The sequence below is a fragment of the Malaclemys terrapin genome, chromosome 25 (assembly GCF_027887155.1).
Source record: "Malaclemys terrapin pileata isolate rMalTer1 chromosome 25, rMalTer1.hap1, whole genome shotgun sequence".
Classification (NCBI taxonomy): domain Eukaryota; kingdom Metazoa; phylum Chordata; order Testudines; family Emydidae; genus Malaclemys; species Malaclemys terrapin.
The window spans coordinates 16,571,838-16,598,983 of NC_071529.1; the positions used below are offsets into that span (position 1 = coordinate 16,571,838).

Consider the following 27,146-nt stretch of genomic DNA (forward strand, 5'->3'; position numbering starts at 1 on the left):
GCGCCAGATGTTTTCCCTCAGATTCCACTTTGTGGCAATTTAGGGTTCAGCCTCAGGTTCTGGATTCAGCCTGGAAAGTTCCTGGAGCTGGTGAGCGTCTTCCCTTGGTGTGTATTGTAAATGTCTGTGAATGAGCATCTGAAGGGGAAAGGCAGCAACAGAGGCTCATTCCTGAGGTACAAGCCCGAATGTACCAGGGGGATACAATGCGGTGAAAGGGGGGGAGGAAATCTCCTCATGGATGGGGGGGGGGAATCTCCTCATGGATGGGGGGGGGGAAATCTGCCCCCTCCCCAGTGAGCGGGGAATCTCCTCATGGATGGGGGGGGGAATCTCCTCATGGATGGGGGGGGGGAATCTGCCCCCTCCCCAGTGAGCGGGGAATCGCCTCATGGATGGGGGCTAGGGGGGAATCTCCTCAGGATATGCTCCTGAGGGGACGATTCTTTTCACTGACACCGGGGCAGCGAGGCGGCACTGGGCCGGGCATTGCTGCTCTCCCCACCCCAGGCCTCCAGGAGAGCGGGAAGGAAGGGGCCGCCCCGCCCGCCAGTAGCCCTAGACCATAGAGTCGGAGGCGCGGCCTCCCTCCCAGGCCCCAGCCTGAGCCGCTCTAGCCAGCGCCGCCGTCTCTATGGCCAGCGCCTTGCGTGACCCCTGTGACGTAGCCCCGCCGCGGCCCGGCCCCGGAAGTGGATTGCGCTTTGGGAGTCGGGGGCTATGGGGGACCCGGCGGGCGCTGACGAGCTCGCGAAGCTCGAGTACCTGTCCCTGGTGTCCAAGGTTTGCACCGAGCTGGACAATCACCTGGGCATCAACGACAAGGACCTGGGTGAGGGGCCGGGCGGGGAGCGAGGGGCCGGGCCGGGCCGGGCGGGGAGCGAGGGGCCGGGCGGGGGCAGCCCCTGGGGGAGTTGGTGACCCCCGGGAGAGGGGGCCGGAGCAGATCGGGGGGCAGGAGCCGGGATCCCTCTGGAGGAGGGAGGGGGTCGCTGTGGCGATGCGAGGCTGGACGTTGCCGTGACACGAGGCTGAAGTTGGATCCTGGATCTCAGCTCCTTATTCAGAGGCCAACATTATTTTCAAGTACGGGGGGGGGGGCGGGGGGGTCGCCGTGTTAGTCTGTGTCCACAAACACAACGAGGAGTCCGGGGGCACCTTACAGACTAACAGGTTTATTTGGCAAAAAGAACAGGAGTCCTTGTGGCATCTTAGCGACTAACAGATTTATTTGAGCACAAGCTTTCATGGGCTAAAACCCACTTCATTGGCTGCATGCAGTGGAAAATACAGTAGGAAGATCTGTATACACAGAGGACATGAAAAAAATGGGTGTTGCCATACTAACTATAAGGAGAGTTAGAGTTATATTTGGGCAACCCACTTCTTCAGATGCCTGGAGTGAAAATTACAGATACAGACATAAATATATATTGGCACATGAAGAGAAGGGAGTTACCTTACAAGTGGAGAACCAGTGTTGAAGGCCAATTCAGTCAGGGTGGATGTGGTCCACTCCCAATAATTGATGAGGGGAAATTATTTTTGTAGTGAGCCAGCCACTCCCTGTCCCTATTCAAGCCCAAATTGATGGTGTTAGGTTTGCAAATGAATTGTAACTCTGCAGTTTTTCTTTGAAGTCTGTTTCTGAAGGTTTTTTGTTGTTGAAGAATGGCTACATTTAAATCTGTTATTGAATGTCCAGGGAGATTGAAGTGTTCTCCTACTGGCTTTTGTATGTTACCATTCCTGATGTCTGATTTGTGTCCATTTATCCTTTTACGTAGAGACTGTCCAGAGGGGCATTGCTGGCACATGATGGTATATATCATTAGTAGATGTGCAGGTGAATGAGCCCCTGATGGTGTCGCTGGTGTGGTTGGGTCCTATGATGGTGCCGCTAGAGTAGATATGGGGACAGAGGAGGCAATGGGGTTTGTTTTCAAGAATCTCAATGTAAGATTTATGTTTTTAGAAATTTCATCAGACTAACAGGAGTGACTGTGGTAAAAAAGTAAATGTGTAATTATGTAAATATTTATTAATTCTATAATCAAATAAGGAATTGGGAACAAGAAACCAGCTTCAGCCTCATTGCCCTGACACTTCCATTATTGATCGTTTGTATTGTGGTAGTATCTTTGAGCTCCAGTTGTTGTGCTAGGCGCTGAACAAATAGACAAAAAGACAGTCGCCGCCCCCAAAGAGTTGACCGTGTGAGTTAGAAAATGAGCTCTCATCTCATCCTGAGACACAATCCCTTCAGGTCTGGGTTCCTGAAAATGGACTTAAGGCAGTGTAGAGAGAGGAACTTGCACTGCTGCAGACCATGCATTCCATGTTCTGTGGCTAGATGAGCCAGCCCCTTTCCTCAGAGTGAAATGCACTTGATTTGACTTCAGATTATTTTTTTGTTTCACTCTTGATCACCTTTTCTTTGCAGCTGAGTTTGTGATAAATCTCGCTGAGAAAAACACCACATTTGACACATTCAAGACTGCCCTTACAAAGAATGGCGCCGAGTTCACAGTAAGTGAGATTTGAACACCGAGATCATCTTTTATTTAAAAGAGAGTGGCAAGGATTAAGTATTTGTGTTTATTAATGTGCAATTATTTTCACTTAATAGTTCATGTATGCTGGCTTCCAAACACTTCTGTCTAATTAAGCTTTATTTAACTTTGCTTGATGCAGTCCCTGAAGCGCTATGCAATTTTGAAGACTCATCTGGGCTCTTTGATGTCTTATTACTATGCATGTGTAGTGCAAGAAAAACAACTTGTCATGAAAACAAACTTTTTATGGTCCTCACACACCAGATAGATAAGTACCTTAGAAACAGGTCAAAATGATTGTCCTAGTTAGAGCCAGTGACTGGTGTGGAGAGTCACTTAAATGGAATTTTCATAACATTGTAAAGCCAAGTCACTTTTTGTCTTGGTTCTCTACACCAAGCAACTGAACTTCTCTGGTGTACGTATGATTTCTTGTGACTATGGCCCTATACTTCTACATCTTTAGAAGTTGGGATTGAGCTTTTTGTTCCCTTCCACCAAACCCTCCCTTGTGCTAATGTGCAAAAATATTGCAATCACTTAAAAAAATCTTCTGTGCTTTATCGAATTTTTCAGGATTCCCTCGTTAGTAATTTGTTACGTCTCATACAGACAATGCGGCCTCCAGCAAAGCCATCTACAGGCAAAGGTAAGTACAGTCTCACTGCTCCAACAGCTCAGTAGAAAACAGTCCGAACCCTTTCAGCGTCTGTTGGACGTTGTGGGTATGACAGAAGAAATCGCTATTCTTATATCTTGTATACTATCATTCCAGTGGAGTTCTCTGTATTACGTGAGTTGCTGGTGCAAAGCTTTTGGGCTACTCGAAGAGAGCTTTATTCAGTGCCGAATTCAGAATATTGCATATTTCACTATCTCACTTAATCAGAATTTCCTTTGTGAGGGGAAACGTAGTTATTTTTAATTCAACTTTTAAAAACTGCAGTAAAATTTACATTCAGAGCTGAAATGAATACTCAGTTTCAGAAATGATGGTAGAAAACTATTCTAGCCATGTGATAAAGGTGCACTTCTAATTTTTTTTCTTTTTTTACTCTAAAACCAGAGGTAGTTGTCAAACCCAAAACAGAAAAGGAAAAGCTGAAGGACCTGTTCCCAGCCCTTTGCAGGCCAGACAATCCCACCATCAGGGTAAGGATGCAGTTTCACACATTAACAATCAGTGAATGGAAACATGATGCTTGTTTTCTGTTTTCTCACTCTTGGTTTGCAGTTGCTACATTAACATGACCATCTATATTGTGCTTCAAATGCACAAAATGTGATGGGGCATGAGAAATGAAAACACAGAATAGAGTGGGAAGTAAGTAGTTGGTTTGGGATTGCTGGAGGTTAGTTGCAGGGGTTTATTGTTAATATAGCTCTCTCAGGGCAAACATTGCTTTGCAGAACACCCAACAACACAAGGATCCTACCCTGACAAATTCACAGTCTAACTCAGACAACATAATAAGCAGATAATGTTTCAGGTGCAAAACTGCATGGTGACACTGAGACCATTGTAGGACACTTTGTTTAAGGAGTGGTTTTGAAGGAGCATGTTTGGCATCTAGGATTGAAAGACCGCTATACACCTAGTATAAGGGGTTGCATGACAGAAGGTACAAAGTGCAGGAAAGTTGAAGATGGTAGATAGGAAAGAGGATCCAGAAGAGTGGAGAAAGTGAGAGGCATGGAGGAGGCAGAGGAAGAGATGGAACTGTGCAGAGGTTTGAAGATGAGGTGGATGAAATAAATTATTAGCATATACCTTTAATCAGATTGGGAACTGTAGTAAGCATCTACTTATGGAGAAGTTAATTTGTGTCAGGACTTTAGGATTAAAATCTAGGCTACCGAAGTTGCCTACTAGTAACATGCATATTAAGGTTTCAGTAACAATTTTAAAAAGTTAGTCTCCAAATTCTTACATCGAGGCAGAACTGGTAGAGCCATATGGCAGAGAAGGGTTTGGCTTTGAGACTCCTGGTTTAATCATCCTCATATCTTTGCTTCTTTACATTGCATTTTCTCTGTGATCTTTTCTACTACTTCCTTTCTTTCTGGAAATAGAAATGAGGGTGAATGTCCCATTGCACAGATTAATGCTCTGTGCTGGTGATAGGATTTTAATCAGCCTGCTTACAGAGGTATTATCTGTGTCTACAGACTATGCTGGATGAAGATGATGTGAAAGTGGCCGTTGATGCTCTTAAAGAACTTGAAGCTTTAATGCCTAGTGCAGGTGGGCAGGAAAAACAAAGGAATACTGACCACCGGTAAGTTTCCAGTACATCTCTGGGCCAGGGCTAGCCAGTAAGTTTTCTGTCTGCATGACCTGCTCTTGTATGAAAGTTGAACACAGATTGTTAATGTTTTCCAGGGCAAAAAAAAAGAGGAGGAGTCGCAGTCACAGCAGAGACAGGGACAGGAAACGGAGACACCGATCCCGTTCCAGGTCACGTTCTAGGACTCGGGATAAGAACAAGGGGAAATCCAGATACCGCTCAAGGAGCAGGAGTCTGAGTCCCAGCAGGGACCGTAAGGATCGAGAGAAATACGCAGAGAAGAGTAATGACAGATGGAGGGACAAGCATGTGGATCGGCCCCCACCTGAAGAGCCTTCGATTGGAGAAATTTACAACGGCAAAGTCACAAGTATAATGCAGTTTGGGTGCTTTGTGCAGCTGGAAGGACTAAGGTACCCATCTGACCTTCACAATGAGCCATTTCCACTTCTTGTACCATCACCCTTCCTTTGCCTATTATAAACATTTGCTTCAGTTTCTGATATTAATATGACTTAAAAAAAAAAAAAAAAAGTATGATGCCTTATTAGACTCAGGCAAGTATGCCAGTGATACATACTGCATTTCATGACCACAGTGAATTTTCTGTTTCAAAAAAGTAAAGCTGACTGTAAAGAATGTTCCTCTTTCCAGGGACAGTTTATAAACACACTAAAACCTCTGAGCACTAAAACATTTAAAGACATTTAAATGCTAAAATGATATGTGAAGGGCTATTTCCCAGAGTAATATACAGTAGCTCATGCTCTTCTCTCTACGTGTGACCCACAGGAAACGCTGGGAAGGCTTGGTTCATATTTCTGAACTTCGCAGAGAGGGACGTGTTGCTAATGTTGCTGATGTTGTGAGCAAAGGTCAAAGAGTAAAGGTCAAAGTGCTATCCTTTACTGGGTCCAAAACCAGCCTGAGCATGAAGGTATGGAAGAATTTTATAGAGGTGTGTTGAACACAGATCAAATGATGGTGGAGAGAGAGTGTTTACAGTTTTAGTTTACAGCAATATGTGAAATACCAACTTGAATCCCTTCAAAATACATATTTTAATACTTAAAGCTGGTAAGTTATAGTTCTGTATTTATGCCACCTATTGGTTCCTACTCCCTGTTTTCTCCACATGTTCTTTTCAGATGCCTTGCATATAAAGATTCTAAGCATTCAAAAGTGTTTGTACCACTCATTGAACCAAACAAAGTGGTAACTTTGAAGTCTTTAGTCAGGTGCCCAGCCAAACCCCAAGCTGTCACTTGTGCCCATCCTCCATTCACTGTATGAGAGAGAGGCATTTTATTTTAAATTACAGGCCACAATGTGCTTCTGACCACAGACTGCTTAATCACTTCTGAGATGTTAATTTGAAAAATAAACAATAGTGAAATGTCTTCACATATATGGGCTGTGTTTGGCTGTGGCCCTCTGGGAAACTGAGAGATCCTTGCCTTTACATGCTTGGTAGAGGAAGGAGGTCCAGGCCAGGTATCTAAGGAAAAGGTGGGACAGTGATTAATAAATCTGTCAACCATATTTGATGTAGGATGTTGATCAAGAGACTGGGGAAGACTTGAACCCAAACCGACGCCGAAACCTGGTTGGAGAGACCAATGAAGAGACCTCTATGAGGAACCCAGACAGACCCAGTCACCTCTCCCTGGTGAATGCCCCTGAAGTGGAGGATGATAGCCTTGAACGAAAGCGTCTCACCCGGATTTCAGACCCAGAGAAATGGGAAATCAAACAGGTGTAAAGCATTACGATCTCATACTGGGATGTCTGGGGCGATGTCATTCAGTATGATTGTAGGGGAGCTTCACAGACTACCATCCACCTTCCCATTTTTCTTAATAGACCATGGTTTCTTGGGTACATCCTCCTCACTGTTATAAGCTCTCTGAAATCTGGGTTTCCCAAGCTCTGACCTCATAAGGCTTTGAGTAATCTTTGGTTAATAGTGTGATCCAGTTAAGTATAAGACAGGTGTCCCTCTCTGCCAGTCCCAGGGATCCATAATGGAATGTGGAGCCTTTCACTCCTATATCGCTGATTCATAAATCTGGCTAGTGCTGTTAATAACTGAAACATCTTTGTTAGACGCGTCACTTGTCATTCCAGCATCTTCCACAAGCACTAAAATCCAGGAAAGACAAGGTGTCAGAGATTGAAAAGCCATACTAATCCATCTCTGCTGATGCTGGGTTGTTCCTTGCAGCACATCTACTAATGTTGTGTCCAGAGAAGTTTTAAAGTCGCAATTGAATTATTCTGGGAGACGTCTACAACCCAGTACATCACCCTGTTGGGATGTATTATCTGATAATTCATTGTAAATGTCCCTTTCTTAATTTCATCCTATTTCTCCTATTTATACTCTGTTGTACCACACTAATAGACACTAGTTCCCTCAGACAATCCCAGCGCCACAGTGTCCTAGGAGAACTTACACTTCCTGTCTCTTTGCAAAGTGAACCCTCCTTCCATCCCAGAGAGCTGTAGAATCTTAAATGGGCCAGTCTACCCTTGAATGATGTTCACATGTGGGAACTAATCCTTCCCTCTCCATTCCCTTCCCAGATGATTGCTGCTAACGTGCTCTCCAAAGAAGAGTTTCCTGACTTTGATGAGGAGACTGGAATCCTCCCCAAAGTTGATGACGAAGAAGGTAATATTGTCTGGTAGTTTCACTGTGGGTATAATAGATTGCTTGTGTTTCTGTGTATGTGATCTATGCAAGCAAGTGTAAGGAGTTTCATAGTTAGCAATAGCTCTAAACACCTGGAGCTGGCAGGTGTGCTGGTTTCCTTTGGTTAATGAAGTGCTGGTGGCTTTTGGCCAGGAGCTCTCTCCTTGCCTGTGACATTTTTACCTTTGTAGAATATGTAAATTATACAGTAAACAGGATGCACAGAAAACACTTCAGCAATGTAGCTTCCTTTTCCTGCCGCGGAAGTTTGTTGAAAAAAGCTGCATCTGTCTCCTTGTTAAACCTGAATTATTTGTGGGTTTTAGATGAGGACCTTGAGATTGAGCTGGTTGAAGAAGAGCCACCGTTCCTGCGAGGGCATACGAAGCAAAGCATGGATATGAGTCCCATTAAAATAGTGAAGGTAAGAGATTTCAGACTAATGATTGAAAACTTGTATGCTGGTTTTATGTAAATACTCAGGAATTAGCAATAATGAGTGGAATCTTGGTATCCATAGCCCAGAAAATCAGGAGCGCTGGGTTGGAGATCTTTTTCTTTTATTATACATAGTTGGGTTTTCATTTCATTGGTAACAGTGAGATGAGATCATGGAATAGAAATGCTAGGTTAACATGCAGCCTACATTCCACAGAAAAAGAGTTAGACCCAAGTGGTGTTCTTCTGCCCCACTCATCCTCTTGTTTTTGATGAGGTGGGGATAGCCAGGAAACTATCCTTCCTACCTCATTACCAGTAATCTCATCCTTGATTGGACTATGAAAGGAGTCTCCTATTTTACAGTCACAGCCACTGGCATCCTGGAAATCTAGCCATCAAAAATATTTCTGCACTTGTGAAAGAATAAAGTTTTAAAAGCCTTTGAAGTCGCTGTGGGAAAGAGATTGCCTTCAAGCTCAAGGACAGATGGGCTGGGCTGTAATAAAGGTGTACAGAGGAGAGGGGTAGTAAAGTCTCCAGGACTGGACAGTGCTTGTAATTGTATTTTTTGTTCCTCAGAATCCTGATGGCTCCTTGTCCCAGGCCGCAATGATGCAAAGTGCTTTAGCCAAAGAAAGGCGAGAACTCAAACAAGCTCAAAGGGAAGCAGAGATGGACTCTATCCCCATGGGACTTAATACACACTGGGTGGATCCTCTTCCTGACGGTGGGTTCTGACTTGTCTCTGTTTAAGTATCTATTGTGCCATTCATTGTGGGAGCTGAACCATTCCAGGAGAATATCTTGGTGTCTATGTATGTGGCCACTTCACTTAAGTCTTTTTTCATCTTGAGCCTAGCTTTTATGTTTAGTCTTTTAGTCAAAGTGTGATGGGAGAGTGGACTGAGTGTATTACCAAGTGTTTCACAGATGGGATTATGGCAAAAATTGTAGTAGGCCCAAAATCACAATCAATATGCCAGAACAGCTCACTTGAGTTCTAAACAGGCAGATCGTAGTGTTATCTGTAAAATGCCTTTTTACTGGGTCTAGTTCATTACTACATTTGTGCCATGTGAACTGAAATGCGATAACTAAATTCTCACTTCTTTTTTTTTTTTTTTTTTTCCTTAGTGGATGGGAGACAAATAGCTGCCAACATGCGGGGTATTGGGATGATGCCCAATGATATCCCAGAGTGGAAGAAACATGCATTCGGTGGCAACAAAGCTTCCTATGGTAAAAAAACCCAACTTTCCATCATTGAGCAGAGGGAGAGTCTCCCAATCTTCAGACTAAAGGAGCAGCTGATTCAGGTAAGACCCATGCAGGAGCCGCCTGCTCCTTGGAGTGGGAAGGGTTAATAGGGAAGTTACTGGGTCTGTTTATTGACAAGTTAGTAGCCACTTGAGAGTTTTTAGAATTAAATGGTATTTTAAAATCATAATTTTTCTCTATACATCTTTGTAAAACTGCAGGTACTTCTTAAAGCAGTAGGGCCAAAATTGGAGCTAAGATCCCAAATGACACAAGTCTTTATGGCAGGGTGAGTCAGCTGAGTGGTTAAAGAGTTTACTGGCTTGCTGGTTAGCAAGACGTAGGCCAGAACACTTTGTCTGAGCCAGCATGAGTGAGGGCACTCGGGGGCTACATCTAGCCTTAGATTGACTGTATTTAAAAAAAAAATCCTAACAAGCACTTTCTAACATGTCCTCTTTCAGGCAGTTCATGACAATCAGATCCTGATTGTTATCGGCGAGACAGGCTCTGGGAAAACGACCCAGATCACCCAGTACCTGGCTGAGGCAGGTTACACATCGAGAGGAAAGATTGGATGCACCCAGCCTCGCAGAGTGGCTGCAATGTCTGTTGCCAAGAGAGTGTCTGAGGAGTTTGGTTGCTGTTTGGGACAGGAGGTAAAGTTCTGTGTTGGAGGCGGCAGCTGCATAAACACGATGAAAAGCAGGGGAAAATCAGTACTGGGATAACTAACCTATGCTCTATGGCAAGTTTGAATTGAGGGGCTGGCAGAATAACTCAACCTGGGATTATCATTGCCAACAATTTTGTTCCATCAATTCAGTTAGTTTAGTGTAAGGGGCAGAGACATCATTACTCATTCAAACCCATTGTTCTGCTTCCATCTCGTGTTTCGTAGGTTGGGTACACGATTCGATTTGAAGACTGCACCAGCCCTGAGACCGTCATCAAGTACATGACGGATGGTATGTTACTGAGGGAGTGCCTGATTGACCCGGACCTGACCCAGTACGCCATCATCATGCTGGATGAGGCCCACGAGAGGACCATTCACACTGATGTGCTCTTTGGGCTTCTGAAAAAGGTAATGTTACGTTTGGCCCCTGGGCTCTCCACAGATTATATCAGAAGGGAACCCAGGAGGAAGGCAGGCATGTCTGCCTTTTAGGACCCTTATGTCTTAAAACGGTCAGTTGTGAGAACTGAGCTGTGGTTGAAGGTGACTGTACCTGTACAAGAGGGGCTCACCTGGTCTTAGCTCTGACTGTAAATGAAATGGAGTTTTGGCAACAGATGAAGCTCATTTAATTCAGAACACTTCTGGGGGGTGAATAAGCAGCTGTCTCAGAATAAGGAGATAGTCTCACTTAACCCAGTCTGCCTCTCCCAAAAGGTCTCTGTGCTGGGAGTTCCCTTAACTAGGAAAAAAGGGAAGTGTATTGTAAATATGGCCTTAGCTTTAAATTGCATGAGATTCTGGGCTTTTGCCTCTCTGAGAAGGACAGTGTATCCTCCTTTGCATTTAGATGATTCTGCGAATCTGCCAAAGCCCCTGAGGTGATTGAAGCCCCTTGTTACCTGGAATAATGTAACTGGGTGAAGGGGCTTGTTGAAGCCCTTATTTGATGCCCTTGTCACTATTAACATGGGAATGTTCTCTTCTGCTACAGACAGTGCAGAAACGCCAGGATATGAAGCTCATTGTAACTTCGGCCACATTAGATGCTGTGAAATTCTCCCAGTATTTCTATGAAGCTCCAATCTTCACGATTCCCGGCAGAACATACCCTGTGGAAATTCTGTACACGAAAGAACCAGAAACCGATTATCTGGATGCCAGTCTGATCACAGTGATGCAGATCCATTTGACGGAGCCACCAGGTAAGTGCGATAAAATTTGGCGGTGGCAGGGTCCTGTGTCATGGGGTCATATGGCTTTATAAGGAGCACATCTGAAGGGGAGATCTTTCTACATGGAAGAGAAGAGGGGAAGAAGAAAGCTAAGGGAGTGGTTAGGCAGGAGTTATGTGGAGCAGGATTAATTCTGTGGACACGTTCCCTTTTGTAGGTGACATCCTAGTGTTCCTGACGGGTCAGGAAGAGATTGATACAGCTTGTGAGATCCTCTATGAGAGAATGAAATCTCTGGGACCCGATGTGCCAGAGTTAATTATCCTCCCGGTGTATTCAGCTTTACCTAGCGAGATGCAAACCAGGATCTTTGACCCAGCCCCACCAGGCAGCAGGAAGGTAATCCCAGGCAAAGGGTGGCTTCCCCCTCTGATGAAACACTTAATAGTGGGACTTGTTACACTGTTCATTCCATTCAGAATCTTATGTGCCATGGGTTGGGGAGGAGAGTAATTATAGACTGTGCTCTGTAGCTTTGAAACATCAGCTCTTATGTGGCTTAACTCAGAGAACTTTTCTTGGCCAATTCTCCATTCATTTTTTGGCATTTAAGTAGTCTTCTGTTTTATTTTAACCCAAACCCTTTTGTGCAGAATTGCTTTATAAATAACATTGATGCAGCAGAAAGATTCTCTAGAGATGTTACCTTTCAAGAGCATTGTTGTCCTCTGCCAGTCTGAGTTTCTGAAAGGTCTGCATAGAAGCAGCTCCCGGAGGATGGCAGTAATTCTCTTGAAGCACATTCTGTGGTGGTTTCTTGTCTCATAAGGGCTATGTTGCAGAGCCAGGCAAAATAATACTTTTTACGGATCATGTAAAATTCTTTGAGCAGAAATTGGTAACCTTTTCCTCGTTTTTATCCATGAGTTCCACTGTGTTCACATCACATACTGCCCTAAAGCTTAAAACAGGTTTAAAATCTGGCCATTTTTGAGGGTGAAAGGTGTGAGCAGATTTCACATGGTGGCAGAAGAATAATCAGTAATTTTAAATCATAGCAGTTGTGTCAGCAACAGTCTGATTATAACATATTGAATTGTTTGTATAAACAGAGCAACACTAGTTTAGCTTAGTTCTGTTTCTATCTGGTTGGCAAGCAGAGATAGTATCTGAATCAGACTGTACTCTTGCTTACAGGTTGTCATTGCTACCAACATTGCTGAGACCTCCCTGACTATTGATGGAATCTATTATGTGGTGGATCCTGGGTTTGTGAAGCAGAAAGTGTATAACTCCAAGACTGGAATTGATCAGCTGGTGGTTACACCAATTTCCCAGGTACACAGCATATGTTAGATAATGTATCAGTAATAAATCTGCGGCTTAGAGGAAATTTTATGGAAACAAGGTGGGGAAATAAATACCACTTTCCCACACACAATGCCTTGCATCACACTCAGACTATGCTTAGCGCATCATATCCCTCCCTGCATTGTGTTGGGAGCCCCTGTAATAATGCTAACAGAACTGCAAACAACTAACCCTTCATTCCTCTCTCACTTGGTCTCTTGATTGAATCATTGTCCTGGATAATGCTTACCTGCCTCTGAGATGTAGTATTCCCTCTGAAATCCTATAGGCGCAGGCGAAGCAGCGAGCAGGAAGAGCTGGAAGAACAGGGCCAGGAAAGTGTTACAGACTCTACACGGAGCGTGCTTACCGAGATGAAATGCTAACCACCAACGTGCCTGAAATCCAGAGAACAAACTTGGCCAGCACAGTGCTCTCCCTTAAGGTAGGAATCAGTATCTCATTGTTTTGCTGAAATACAGGCCAATGTGATTGTAATGGATAGGAAGGAACACTGTACCATTGGCAGAACTATAGCTCGCTCTCCAGTTCTTTCTCCCAGGGGGTTGTAACTTAGACTCAGACTTAGCTTTACAGATATCAGTCCCACAAAAGTCATTCCTTACACACACCCTGAAAGCCATATTTCATTGCAAGTTCTAGAAATGCAAAGCCCCAGGAGTCTTAGCGGAATCATACATTTCCATGCCCTGCTATAAAAAACAAACAAAATCTTTTATAAAATACGCGTACATTTCTCAGGCCATCATCTCCCAGCATGGCGGGGACTTCTCTTTTGTGGTGGTGGTAGTTGAGTCCTTCAAATATACATATCCCCAGATCCTCTGGGGATCTATAGAAGACCATACCCATGTGAGAGTTATAGATGTTAGAGATGGCACGGAACTATTAGGTCACCACACGCATCTCCCTGGGGCTAGTGCAGGATTGTTCACTATTGTACCTTTACTAGAACTTTTTCTTGTTTTGGTCTTTGTCCCAAGGGATGGAATAACGTACCCACTGGGATTTGTGGTTACATGGGAGATAAGGCATGAATCCTGGGCACAAGAGCTCATCAATGCTACTTAGACCTTGGTTTTGGGTTTTGGCTTTTGGCTCATGTTTTGTTGCTCCTGGAGTTGTCTCTACTTATGGAGCCTGGTTTCCTGTTTCTTTCCTGGTGTTTCTTACCCTCAGATTTTCACTCTATTTCAGGCTATGGGGATCAATGACTTGCTCTCCTTTGATTTTATGGATGCTCCCCCGATGGAAACGCTAATCACCGCCATGGAACAGCTCTACACCTTGGGAGCCCTGGACGATGAGGGGCTGCTCACTCGACTTGGGCGCAGAGTAGGTTAAATATCGTGCCTCTGAACACTGGTTGTATTGTGTTCTCAGGCTGGCCTGGGTGTAGCTGTCCACTGACAGTGCTTTCTCTCTGTGCTCTTGTGCGTTGTTAGTGGGTCCAAAGCCACACTTCCCCACTAGCAATTGGCCTTTGCAGACAAGAAGTAAATAATAAAGTATTTTCTGCTTCCCAATGGAGCAGTATCATTTTCTCTAATAAGTGAGTTCCATTTTACAAGTGTCTAAAAATCTCCTGTAAGTGTTGGGCTGCTCTGATCATGTAGATGGCAAAGGTCATCTGCTCTGTGCCGAGTAAAGCTCCCCTAGGTAGTGGGCAGTGCCATGGTAGGGAAACCCTCAATGGCATCGTCTTCTCTCCCATTAAGGTTTAGTTAGAGTCTCCAAGTGAAACAAGTCTGGCCTATTTTCTGATCTTGTGAGACCTCTTGAAGCCTTGCTTCCGCACCACTGAAAATATATGTCATTGTCCTTTATTCCTGCAGATGGCAGAGTTCCCCTTGGAGCCCATGTTATGTAAGATGTTGATCATGTCTGTACATTTGGGATGCAGTGAAGAAATGTTAACTATAGTCTCTATGCTGTCTGTACAGAATGTGTTCTACAGACCAAAGGTAAGGAATTCAGGCCTATGTGCTGTAGTGCCCAGCCCTGGCTGCATGGTGGGAAGGAGGAATCCGGTGGTGTTTATTGAATGCATCTGGTGTAATGGTATGTGCGTACTCCCCCAGACAAGATTGTAATTAAAGGGTTCATTGGATCACATATTGCACAGCTAATTCACCTCTTTGTTACATGCCCCCAAGCTGTGGATGTTTGCTGCCACTTTGCCCTTGGGGAAGTGAAAGTCGGAGGTTTTGCTTTTTTCTTTGCTTCCCAACAGTAAATGAAACACAACATTAGAACCTGACATCTCCTGCTTTGGAATTCGGAGCCATTCTTGTAGGGTGACTGGAGGAACCCCGTTCCTCTCCCAGAGAAACAGAAATGGTTTCAGGATGAAGTTACACATCATAAGCCCCTCCTGTGCTGATCCTCGTCCTGCACCTCTGGGCTGCAGGCTCTGGTGGTGACATGACTGCTTCATATCAGACTCCTTTTGGATCTGTTATTTCTTCATTATAATATCCTATTGCCGTCTACTCCAGTGACCTCAGTGTTTGATCAATATCCCAAGGCTACATCCATGAAACTGAGAATCATGGACCTCTCTGCAGTCTATTGATTTAGGCCTGGTCTACACTGAAAAGTTATATTGGCATAGCTACATGAGTCAGGGGTGTGAAAAAACCACACCCCCGACTGACGTAGTTATGCCAACAAAACCTCCAGTGAAGACGCAGCTGTGTTGACAGAGAGAGCTTCTGTCAACGTAGCTAATATCATTCAGGGAAATGGTTTTCCAAAACTTACAGAAAAACTCTGTTTGTGTAGGGGGGCTGTGCCAGCATAGCTATGCTGACACGCTTCTGTCATATCGTCTCCATAGTGTAGACATACACTCGGTCATTGAAGGTCAGGTTTCTAAGCAACAAAAATCTGACTAGTTCTGTGCATGCATCACAGTGCCAGCCGACAGCGTAAGTGAGCCTGTGTCCTGTAGTATCATTTCAAGAATAGTTGGGGTGAGGAAAGAGAAGGGTTCCTTAGGAAAGACACAGTGTTGCGGGTTCTCTGCAGTTGCCCTCCCCTCTTGTGAGAGAGGAGAGGAGAAGTCTGCAGCAGGTTTGTGTTTTTAGGTAGCAGCTGTGCTAGTCTTTTTCAAGTTTAACATTCTGTGTCATAATGGTAATGCCTTAATCATAGGGGTCCAGTTCAGCCCTGGTGTGGGCGAGGGGCCTCCCATTGACCTGGCAGGGCTGAGTCTGATCTGCAGTGCTTTGTATTTAATCCTTTACAAAAAAGCCAGTATGCTCTGTATGCATCACAGTCTTGCACTGGTTAAACACGGGGCTGTCCATTTCAGTAGCACATAAGAACATGCAGTATGTGGGCCTAAAGAAGGACCAGTGCCCCGTTGCCAGGGGTACATGATACTGTCTCTAAAACACACGTGATGGAAATGTGTTTTGTGTGTTAGGATAAACAAGCACTTGCTGACCAGAAGAAAGCCAAGTTCCACCAGACAGAAGGGGACCACCTCACCCTGCTGGCTGTCTACAATTCCTGGAAGAATAATAAGTTCTCGAATCCCTGGTGCTATGAGAATTTTATCCAGGCCCGGTCCTTGCGCAGGGCACAGGACATCCGTAAACAAATGCTGGGCATTATGGACAGGTGAGCAAATCCACCAGAGGGCAGGAACCGGTTCTGCTTTTCTTTAGCATTCTCGTCCTTTAGCAGCAGCTGATTGGTGCTTGCTGTTTGGGTGTTATGGTGTCTGTGCCTTGAACACCAAACATGGGGGCCCTCTAAATTCTTTCTTTTTGACTCTCTTCTGGCAGACACAAGCTGGATGTGGTGTCATGTGGGAAGGCGACGGTGCGAGTCCAGAAGGCCATCTGCAGCGGTTTCTTCCGAAATGCAGCAAAGAAGGACCCCCAGGAGGGCTACCGCACTCTCATTGACCAGCAGGTGGTCTATATTCACCCATCCAGTGCCCTCTTCAACAGGCAGCCAGAATGGTAGGAAAACAGGGACTCTTAATTCTAAGTTTAATTCTCAATTCTACAGCTAGAAAGTCCTCAGCATGGGCTATACATAAAATACAGATCAAAATCTGTGAATGCTCTGATACTTCAGTGATGGGCATGGAACAAGAATAGAGAGCAAAGATACAGACTGTGATCTGTTCTCAGCTCCTGAGCAGACGTGTACAGGACATATGAGTTGCTACAACTACTGCAAAGCAAGGCTGGCTGGAGTCCTGCCTCCAGCTGTCCTGTTGTGCCTCTCCTCCACATATGGCGTTCAATGCAGCAGCATAAGTCAGCGAGAGGGGAATCCTGACATGAAACCAAGCAGCTCCACGCTGCAGAATGTGGGAGGTGGATGAGAGAGGCTTTCTGCTGGGGGTGGCTCTTTTGGGGTCTGGTGAGCCTGGCGGTGATGTTGAAGGGGGAAGGAGAGTTAGAGAACTGGACCAAGGGGGACAGGTCTCGAGCACCCCTCACATGAGATGAGCTCTTCAGCTCCAAAGACCTTGTCATTGTTAAGAACCATTAATTTCCCCTTCTGCAAGCATTAATATTGCTGCCTTCTCTCTCTGCAGGGTAGTCTATCATGAGCTGGTGCTGACCACCAAGGAGTATATGCGCGAAGTGACCACCATTGACCCGCGCTGGCTGGTGGAATTTGCACCAGCCTTCTTCAAAGTCTCTGATCCAACCAAACTGAGCAAACAGAAGAAGCAGCAGCGGCTTGAGCCCCTGTACAATCGCTACGAGGAGCCTAATGCCTGGAGGATCTCTCGGGCATTCAGGAGGCGATGAGCCTGGCTCTGGCCTGGGTTGCTTTTGGCGGCTGAGATTCTGCACTGCTTTAAAATCCCCTTTTCGGGACACATGCAGTTGAACCCAAATCCAGTTGCAGCTGAAATCCAGACTAATTCAGGCTTTAGTTTATTTCCTATTCACTTTGTAAATATCTTCATTGGGGGCCAAAAGAACTGGACAATATCACTGATTCATGTCCTCTGCCCTTCAACTGCTACAGTTAGCAGGTCATTTCTCATGTCCAGGCTCACTCAGGTGTGGTGTATCACTTCCTCCTACTTCCAACCGTTTGAAAATCTGAAGGCTTAGAAATCTGAGCACTAATCAACAAAACCAACAAATGAGGCAAGGATCTAAAAATCAGTTGTTTGTCAACTTGATCGTCTCCCATCTGACTGGATCTTCAGATGCTAGAATGGCCTGAGTTTCTAGCCACTCTGAAGAGGGATTGATTTCGGCTGACACTTCTGTCTCTGCTCTTGAACAGTGACCAGTTTTCTTTGGCAGACTTCACCACTTATGCTCAACCTCCTTTAACTTTTCCATTTTCTTACTTGCTGTAACTATTTGTCTCTTACTTGAAATCAAAAACTCCTGTAGCCAGCTGTGGAGAGAGATTTAGTATCTGTGATTTGGAATAAGGTGGAAGAGATCCCCTGAAACCCAACCCGAGTGTCTGTTACACTTGGACAATGGCACAGGTCAGACTGGTGGTCTTATCTTTCATCAGCATCTCCTGTGCACTGAAAACTAGAATATCACATGTTAATTAACCACATCCAATCTGCAGCGCAGCTCAGTCTGTGAACTTAAATGGTTACAGATGTCCCAGAGAGAGATTTTCTACACAATGTGTCATGTGTTTTGTTTCCTCTGACAACATTAGGTGACATCACAACTGCTCTATTTTATACAATATTTTCTTAGGGCTAAAAGTGGATTTCAGCAAAGACCTGCGTAGAACAGTTGTTATGAAAATGTAATTCCTGAATGACTTGCCAGTGTGTGTGTTGTCATGTTGAAGCTGTACATAAACTTGCTTTATTTTCTTTCTGTTGGGGTAATGCCCGTGCTCAGACCTGCCTTTTCAAAGCTGGAAATAGCTACCTGGCTCCAGAGCTAGAGAGACCCAAACTTTGTAACTTTTCGCAAGCTGGTGTATTTACGAAGTGACTGTTGAAAAGTGCACAGAAGAGCTGACTGGTTTGATTTGCACCTGACTCTGTGAGCTACAAGACAACACAGTGATTGCTCACTGAAAATTGGCTAGATTTGAAATCTGCATCTGTCTGTAAAGAGGGCAGTGAGAGGGATGGCGTAAATATTGTTTTTAATATGTTGTACAAATGCCCTAAGTTCCTCAGAAGCCTTCACAAAGAAAATTATTATTAAAATAAACTTCTGAAACAGGAAACTGTTTCAGCATCAAATATGCATAGGGGTTTGTCCTTTGGTGGTAACAGAATGGCTTCCAACCTGGTAACACCTCTTTGTGCTGCTGTAACTGTTACCCTGATTCCGCTGAAACTTTGTGTTTGAACCACATTTTTTAAAAGCCGGTGGAAGATTTGGGATGTATTCACTGAGGGCTCAGGTCAGACAGCAGTAGGGCTTGGGGGCTTCAAGACAAGGTCTCTTCATTCCAAATTCTTTTTATTTCTCTTCCTGTTTGGAACAGCATTTTCTGTTCCCTTGGCTGGCTTGGCAGCTCGGCCCTTCTTTGGTAGGGGAATGAAAAGACAAAATTTTGTTTTCTCTTTTGGAAGTCAGCAGTCGTGCTCTTTACTGGGAGTAGCTCCGCTCTTGCTGTAATTGGTGAGTAATATGTTCCTCCTCATTTGCAGTATTTTCCATGTGAACTGTTGGGCTCCAAGGCAGCGTGCACATGCCTTCCAGAACTGAACTATGAAACAGGCATGTTGGTTTACACGCAACCCTTTGCAATAGGCTTTATAGACCTGTCCTGCTTGGAACAGCTCAGAGCATCAAGTTTTCAGATGTATCCACTGGCAGATGGTAGAAAGTGGTTACCTGAGTCACTGTACCCATGGAATTGGAGTCAGAAGGAAGCACAGTCACTGCAAAGGTTTCTAGTCTAACATTAAGCAACTGTTCATTGATAGCTGTAGATTCTAAGGCTAGAAAGGATCATTATAAGCACCTAGTTTGTCCTCAAGTATAACACAAGCCCTAGAATTTCACTCAGTGATTCCTTTAGGAGACCCATCTGCGGTTAGTCTAAAGAATATTTCAGTGCTGTGCATGCAACTAAACTCTGGGAAAATCAAGGTGACAGAGGGTCTGAGGACTTGTCTATGCTGGAAGGTTATACCAATGTAAGATAAAATGTGAATTTAAACCAATATAGGTATACTAATATAAGCCAGTCTGTAGGCACTTGGATTCTGGTATCAGAGTGGTGTTAGCTTATATCCATTTGGGAAGGTGTTTAAACCAAAAAAGCCACTTTTCCACTAGCATAAGTCGGTCAACAGGGGGTTAAACCGGTATAACTGGTAAAAACTTTCCCATGTAGACAGGCCTGAGAGAACTCTTGACCCAGAGCAGTGTATGTACAGCCATACACATAGTCTCCTCATCCATCCCTCTCCACCACTGGGGATCAGAGTCATAGAAATGAACCACAACCTTACACTTCTGCAGCCCTGGTTGTGGTGCGGGGGATGATGGGGCAAAGATCTTTTCATGAACATGATGTGATGGGGTGTGCTGGCTCACTTCTCATCCCTCGGGGTGTGGGGGGTGGGAGAGAACAATATACCCTCAGGCCAGGGTGGCTCTCTGCTTCCTGTTGCAGTTGGACGAGGTGCTTGCACAAAGCCATAAGCTGTAATTAAGCAGGGAAACGGTGGCTGCCAAAGCATCCTTGTTAACTTTATAGCTGGTGACAGAAGGCAAGTTACAGTTAAGCACAGGGAGAACCAGGGGTGCAGATCTAGGAACCCAGCGATTAAAAATGTATAACAAATACTGCGACAATAGGCAGTGGGCAGGCTGCCATCAGTGCTCAGGATCTGGGTAGGCAAAGGGCTGTCCTGCCCTGCCCTGCCCTGCCCTGCCCTCTGCTAGCTGGCTATAGCATCATGTGGCCTGGTAGCAGCTGCTTTATTCAAAAGGCTTCTCTGTTGAAGTCCAAGAAGCTGCAATCTGAAACACTCTGCTCTTCTCAGGAGCTTTGGGCTCTGACAAAGAGGAGCTTGCAGCCTCTCCTGCCCAGTTCACATCAAAGTCTCTGTGGACTTTCCACTTCTAGAAGCTGGGAGTGTTACTTTTGGAGCACGCTGATGCAATGTGCAGTAACTAGCCTCAAGTAAGGTCACTCCCACCGGTTTCCCAGAGGTTGGTGTGATGCTCTCCTATCCCCAAGTATAAGAAGCCCTAGCCTGCTCCCCTCCAATTCTGTTGAGTTCAGTGGTGAATCTTTGTGGGGACACACAACATCCAGTGCACTTGTCCAAACTCCAGCTGCACATGCCGAAGATCTGCAGTCCACTTTGTATGTATCGCCTGCATACCGCCTGCTTGTCACGTAAGGTATCCTGGACAAAAAAATCAAACTTCTTTCACACGCACACTCTCTCTCTCTCTCTCTCTCCAAATAAATCAACCTTTTGCCCTTAATCCAAGAAAGATAAATAAGACTTTTACAGGCAGCCCCACACATGTTCCATCTGTTATAGCAACTGCCTTCCCCTCATTTAATGGGCTTGTTACCAGACCCATTGTGACAGCAGTGTGCTGCCATACAATGAGAGTTTTGTTTTCTCCTAATTCGGTTTTCATGAGATTTTGTGACAATTACAGAGAGGGTCACGATACTGACCCATTAGCAGTTTGGTGGAATTTCTCATTTATGAATGTATTGTTCTTTCAGGCCAGCTGGGAATATGGTAACTGAGTATCTGAATCTCCGAAATGTGGTTTATAGGTGTATGTTCTGCAGCATACATAAATCCTGTAGCTGGTCTGACCATAGGCTTGGGGTGAAGAAACCTGCACACTAGTTTAGTTAAATTCAGAACAATCACACCGTACTTGTGGCTGGTGAAAAGTTGGCTCAGTCAAAGTGCAGTTCTACACCAAAAAATGCCACTCAAAACAGCACCTCCCTGTTTATTGTAGATGTGTTTCCTGATCCTGTCTGTGTTCAGTGTTATCTCCCTGCTACAGGGACACAGGCAAGGGGAAGCTATTTGCCCAGGGTCACTCTGAGTCAGTGGCAGAGACTAGGTGCCTGACTCCCAGTCCTGTGTTCTAACCGCTCTTCTTCCCTCAATGCATGCTCACTTAGCACAGCTTAGGCACTCACGTATCCTGGGGACTGAACTGTGCTTGCTGCAGGTTTGTTCAGAAATGGTGTCTCACACAGGCCTGATAGAACTGTGCTGGAGAGGATGTTTGTTCCCTGCACGATGGCTGGGGTTGGCATGATTTTAGTACAGGGGGCAGGGCCGGCCCACAACATTTCACCTGAGGCAGGGAGCTCAAATGATGCCCCCATGCCCCCTCGCTTGGGCCAAAACTTTGAAAGGTCTCAATTCTGCCTTCTTCCTGTTCTACTCCTCTCATGGTCCTGCTCTGCTACCTACCCCAATAAAGGAGAACTAACAACTTAAAATGCCTTGTTCAAAAATTTTAAGTAACACTTAACTTTTAAATGCCTGAACAGCAAATGTAACTTTTCTTGTCTGCATAGTAAACACTGGCATTTGTATCTGAATAATCAAAGTAGTGCTTTCCATGCCTTCTTGGTTGCAAAGATTTGAACTGCTTCCTGAAGGTCCACAGTCTGGGCCAGCTCATGCTCTATTGAGATGGTTGCAAGGCCGACCAGCCTCTCCTGTGTCATTGTGGAGCGTAGATGTGTTTTTATTAACTTCAGCTTCGAGAAGCTGCGTTCTCCACTGGCAACTGTTACATTAATGTTAGAAGTATGTGCAGAGCAACAAAAGCATTTGGAAAGAGAGTGGTCATCTTATTTGTGCACATATATTCCAGAACAGCCTTTGGCGTTGATCCTGCTGAAATGTATCTTGAAAGGGCTTTCAGTTCATCACCTAAATCACTCGCATCAATATCGCACATGTCATCATGTGTCAACACTGTCTCTAGTGCCCTGCATTGCTGGTGTAGGTCTTCTTCAGGTATAGTGAGGAGTTTTGGAATATCATACAACATCCCAAATACACTGCTGTGTTCCTTGAGCTGCATGAAATGTTCTTCAACTGATGCAATCTTCTCTTGATGCTGATAATCTATGGTGGCCTTTAACCTTAGTCTCATCTCAAGCTCTTTCCACCTATGGAATGCTCTCGGGTGATTTGCTGCCTTCTTATGGCAGGCCAGATTTTTCCAGTCCTTTGTTCCTGTAGAACCCAATGTAGCTGGAACATTAGACTGGAAGAGTTTGCAATAAAAACAGTATGCAGCATTCTGGGTTTTCAAATACATAAGCCATGGCCTCTCCACTTTGTCACCATTGGGGATTTCACGCCAGTAATGTGTTGGATGTAAACTTCTATTTTCACTGTCTTTGGGGAACATGTATCAGGGGGTAGCCGTATTAGTCTGTATCTACAAAAACAACAAGGAGTCCGGTGGCACCTTAAAGACTAACAGATTTATTTGGGCATAAGCTTTCGTGAGTAAAAACCTCACTTCTTCGGATGCATCCGAAGAAGTGAGGTTTTTACTCATGAAAGCTTATGCCCAAATAAATCTGGTAGTCTTTAAGGTGCCACCAGACTCCTTGTTGTTTTTGGGGAACATGAAGTTTTTCACTTGCTGTGGCCCATGCAGTACAAGGAAGTCCCTCAGGCTACTGCTCAAGTGGGTCCACAGTCCTGGATCATCTAGACTTAAGGAACTAAACTCAGCAGCAGCTGTTTCTTTTGCCTCCACCACACTCTTCTCTGATCTACACTTTTCTTCAGGAATGTGCATGGTTACATCCATTTGAGATGGAGATACGGATGCTGCAGTAGCTGCCAGGTCACCTGCACTCTAACGGGAAGATCAGGCATCTCCTCACCACTCACATCCTCACTGGGGCCGGAAGGCTCACCGTGAACATTTGTGTCTGTGTGTCTCAGGAGAGCTCCTTCCTGCTTAGATAGAAAAACTTCTTTTGCTTTCTTTCTTTTTCTGAATGCTGCCCCAGAGGGGCGTTTTCTTCTTTCACTCATGACTGCTGTTCTGTGCCAGCCATAGTGGCTCTCAACACTCAGTTGAAGGTAGGGTGACCAGACAGCAAGTGTGAAAAATCAGGACAGGGGGTGGGGGGTAATAGGAGCCTATATAAGAAGAAGACCCAAAAATCGGGACTGTCGCTATAAAATCAGGACATCTGGTCACCCTAGTTGAAGGGGACAAATAAGCAGACTGGTAGCAGGGCCTGAGTGAGGGAAGATATCAGTGTCTTAAGGGCCTAACTGGCTCCTACTACTTCAGTTGACTGCCTGTTCTCCTCAAGTGGGTTCAGGGAAGCAGCAGGAAACAGGAAGCTCCCTGAGGAGCTGGTGTTAATCAGTCCAGGCTCCTGGGGGTGCTGGAGAGGTACATAAGAGGCTCCTCCTCCTCTCCCTGCAGCTCCTGCTGCTTTCTATTATCCCCCTCTTACATTTTCTCCTGCCTGCCTGTTATGTCTCTTGTGCCCTCCTTCCTCCAGCACAGCACTCCATCTCTGTGCATCTAGAGCAGAGAGAATACATATGCACCAGCAGCAGACACAATTTTCTACACTCTGGGTCCTAGTGGCGCCCCCCACAGTCTGGCACCTGAGGCAGTCGTCTCATGGTAAGGCCAGCCCTGACAGGGGGCAACAATATTTAAAAGAGCAACTTTGCTATCAGAAACCACATGAGAGCCTCCAGTGCTGGCAGCTAGGCCCTAGAATGGTGTGTGATCTATGGCAGTGTGTAGATGCAAACCACCGTGTTACAGTGTTTGGTCACAGTTTTCAACCCCCATTACTAGCAGTGGTGTGATCAGAAAGTCTCCATGACTCAAACCAGCCCGAGTGACAGGGTTTCTCTCTAAGGAGAGCAATGGCATAAGGCCACTGTTTGATTTCCTTCAAGTTTGGAAAAATAAATTCAAGCCATCTATTTGATTCCATCTCCTGGTGGAGAAGTTTCTGACGAGCTTTGGGCTACAGCTGCTCACCCTTCCCTCTCTCTCCAACGATTGGATACTTGAGTCAACACAAATATATGTGAGGTTAGCCCAGCCCTCACATCCCACTTGGCGCTAGACCCAGCATTCAAAAATCATGTGACTGTCTTAAACTCACAAGGTTGGGTTTTTTTAAGTCACTGTTTGGTTCTTTTTCTTTGCTTTTGGCTTTTGAGCCTTTAGGCTACACTTGCTTCATGTTTTCAAGCTTTTCTTCACAACCATGAAGGCTAGAAACTTACTCAAAAAACAAAAACAAAAACAAAACAAAAAAAACACCCCGGATTCTCAGGCATTCTCTTGCTTCCAGAAGCTGCGGCTTTAAGAAAAACACCAATTATCATGAGATTCAGCAATGCTGGCATCCTGGCTGGGGCTCAGATGAGCTGCACAACCTTCAAGGATGCAGTCTGCCAAGAAAGGCTGAGTCCTGGCTGTGCTGTGAATGATCTGTTCCTGCAGCAAAGGGAAGGGGGTGCTACCCCTGAACAGGTTTCTCACTCTTATATTAGAATGGCCACTAGCTAGCGCGATAGCTCAGGATGGAAAACACTTTTCGTTACAACCTTCTTTTCCCACCTGCAGAACTTCCTGCAGCATTCTCTGCTGTGGTGTTTGCTACAGATATCTCCCCCAAAACAGGAGTTCTGAGCAACTTCCCTTCTGAGTTTTTTTAATCATAGGAGAATGAAAGAGAAACAACATTTTTGTTGGGAAAAAAACTCTAAGCTTCCCTTTATGTGCAGGGCTCTGGCCAGAGTCTGACCCCCACAGAGGCCTGCCTGGGCCTCTGCTTGGCTTGTATTTGAGAAAATCAGGAACTTGGAGCACTGGGTGCTCAGGCAGTGTGGTAGGTCTTAGTAATTGGGCAATCAGGTGACACTAACATGTCATGTGATCAGGGTGCTGACCCTTTCAACCCTGACCCCAGTCACGTGACTGGTGGCAGGCAATAAATTCAGTCGCTTCAGGCTAGTAGGTCAGTGGGGGTGGTGTGTGCATGTAGCGATGGGGAGCTTAGAGGGGCTCCCCCCTTGAACCTAGAAATGGGGCAGTGGGTGGGGCCTCCTGGCCCCAGGCAATCCCGTGTCCCCTTAACCAGTGCAGCTGCTGTAATTCTAAAGCCTGAAATCCAGGTTTGGGGCTGCTCTCGCTCGGGATAAACCCCCAGAATTCAGCAGGATAAAGGAAGCAGTATCTACTCTCAATGGCTGCGAGGGGCAGAGGGACAGAAATGCCAATGTAGGGTCCAGCCCTGTGCTCCCTTTGGCTGACTTGTGCCTGCTAATATGGGGCAGAAAACTCAGTCAGTTCTAGGGCTCTGGCCTTTTCCTCCCCCCCCCCCCCCAATTTATTTTCCTAATGATTCCCTGGAGAAGGTCCAATGAGCAGAGTTTCACAAACTGCAGAGGTTTAAAGTAAATCCCAGAAGGGGGAACTGCTAGCTCCCAAATCCTCTGCCATTAACAAGCAGAAATGTAGAGCCTGTGAGAGGATAAATAGTGGGAAAGACACAAGCTGAGGCGCCCGGGATCCTGTTTCCATTGTGTGCAGACAGGTGGGGGGAAGTGGGGAAAGTTTGCGTAAAGCACCATTACTCGTCTGCGGTTTGTAGCAGTCAGGCTGTGGCGGAGCTGCCCCGGTCCCATCTATGTTCTTTGGCCAGGAACAGAGCCAGGATGAGGAATGATGTCAGTGACAGCTGGAGTGAAGCAGCCACTTTTCTGGTCAATAAGGGCCTAGGCAGCATTAGTTACATAAAACTAGTCTGTGACTCTCCCTGAGTCCAGCAGAGGGAGCGCTGAGTTCAGCGTTCACACACAAGGGGTGCAGAGATTAAGGAATTTCCCAACATGTGAGGACTGGTAGACTACGGTTTTGCCTTGGCAGTTCGTGTGATGAGATCCTTTGGTTCCAATCTATTGGAGCCTGTAGCCCATAAGCTTTGGGTTCAGACAAACTCCAAATCCAACTGCACAATGCAACTGGAATGGGCAAGTTTCACCCCAAAACCCTGATTTAAATGCAATGCTATAAAGTGAACGCCAATCACCAGCTCTGCTCCTGTGTGAGCATCTGTAACAAAAGCAGGCAAGTTTCCTGCAGACTCTGCTCCTGGTGCTGCAAACATTTTGCTCAGCTCCATGATTGACACCTGTCTCCCTCTCTAAACCATTCATCCTTCTAAGAGCTCTTCCCTCCATGGGTTCTAGTTCAGTCAGCTCAGGGTAGTTTGGAGTTTTCAAGCCGGTAGCAGCAGTTCAGTGCGTGCAGCTGGGATCTAGCCCTGACAGTCAGCCAGTGGGCTGTGATGTTACTGGAAGCTGGATTGTGTCCTAGACTGATGGGAGAGTCCTCACTGCTGACAGCTCTAAGTAGGCAGATGTAATCACACAGAACCAGAGCAAAAGTGCAATAGCAACAAGCAGCACCTGCAAGGAGCATGACGCTAATTCCGAAAAGTGGAAACATGCAGCATGAAATGACAGATCAGCGAGCAATAATGGAGACGGGAATTTCAGGGACAGATGCAGCAGTAAAGTGCTGAATAAACACGGTAGTGGCAAATCTTTCTCAAGGTCCCACATGAAAGGCTCTTAAGCAAAGTAAAAAGTCATGGGATAAGAGGGAAGGTCCTCTCATGGATCCTCTCATGGATCAGTAACTGGTTAAAAGATAGGAAACAAAGGGTAGGAATAAATGGTCA

General features: G+C 45.5%; 1 protein-coding gene across 1 annotated transcript; it reads left to right on the forward strand.

Moving 5' to 3' along the window:
* The first annotated feature begins 681 nt into the window (after nucleotides 1–681).
* On the forward strand, nucleotides 682–18,679 carry DHX8 (DEAH-box helicase 8). The gene is made up of 23 exons (XM_054014059.1): nucleotides 682–832; nucleotides 2,444–2,529; nucleotides 3,132–3,204; nucleotides 3,622–3,707; nucleotides 4,725–4,834; nucleotides 4,939–5,256; nucleotides 5,636–5,780; nucleotides 6,396–6,599; nucleotides 7,430–7,517; nucleotides 7,865–7,962; nucleotides 8,559–8,706; nucleotides 9,114–9,295; nucleotides 9,701–9,895; nucleotides 10,138–10,323; nucleotides 10,910–11,120; nucleotides 11,308–11,489; nucleotides 12,288–12,428; nucleotides 12,730–12,885; nucleotides 13,659–13,796; nucleotides 14,297–14,425; nucleotides 15,892–16,088; nucleotides 16,256–16,435; nucleotides 17,023–18,679. Exons 1-23 carry the CDS (start codon nucleotides 721–723, stop codon nucleotides 17,240–17,242), a joined length of 3,585 nt encoding a protein of 1,194 aa, XP_053870034.1. The 5' UTR covers nucleotides 682–720; the 3' UTR covers nucleotides 17,243–18,679.
* Nucleotides 18,680–27,146: the final 8,467 nt, after the last annotated feature.

What these genes read in the sequence shown, in the direction of transcription:
- DHX8 (XM_054014059.1), top strand. Translation starts at nt 721, where the DNA reads ATGGGGGACCCGGCGGGCGCTGACGAGCTCGCGAAGCTCGAGTACCTG. An exon ending in CCCCACCAGGCAGCAGGAAG is followed by an intron (nt 11,490 to 12,287) that starts GTAATCCCAGGC and finishes TCTTGCTTACAG; the next exon opens with GTTGTCATTGCTACCAACAT. An exon ending in TTCAACAGGCAGCCAGAATG is followed by an intron (nt 16,436 to 17,022) that starts GTAGGAAAACAG and finishes CTCTCTCTGCAG; the next exon opens with GGTAGTCTATCATGAGCTGG.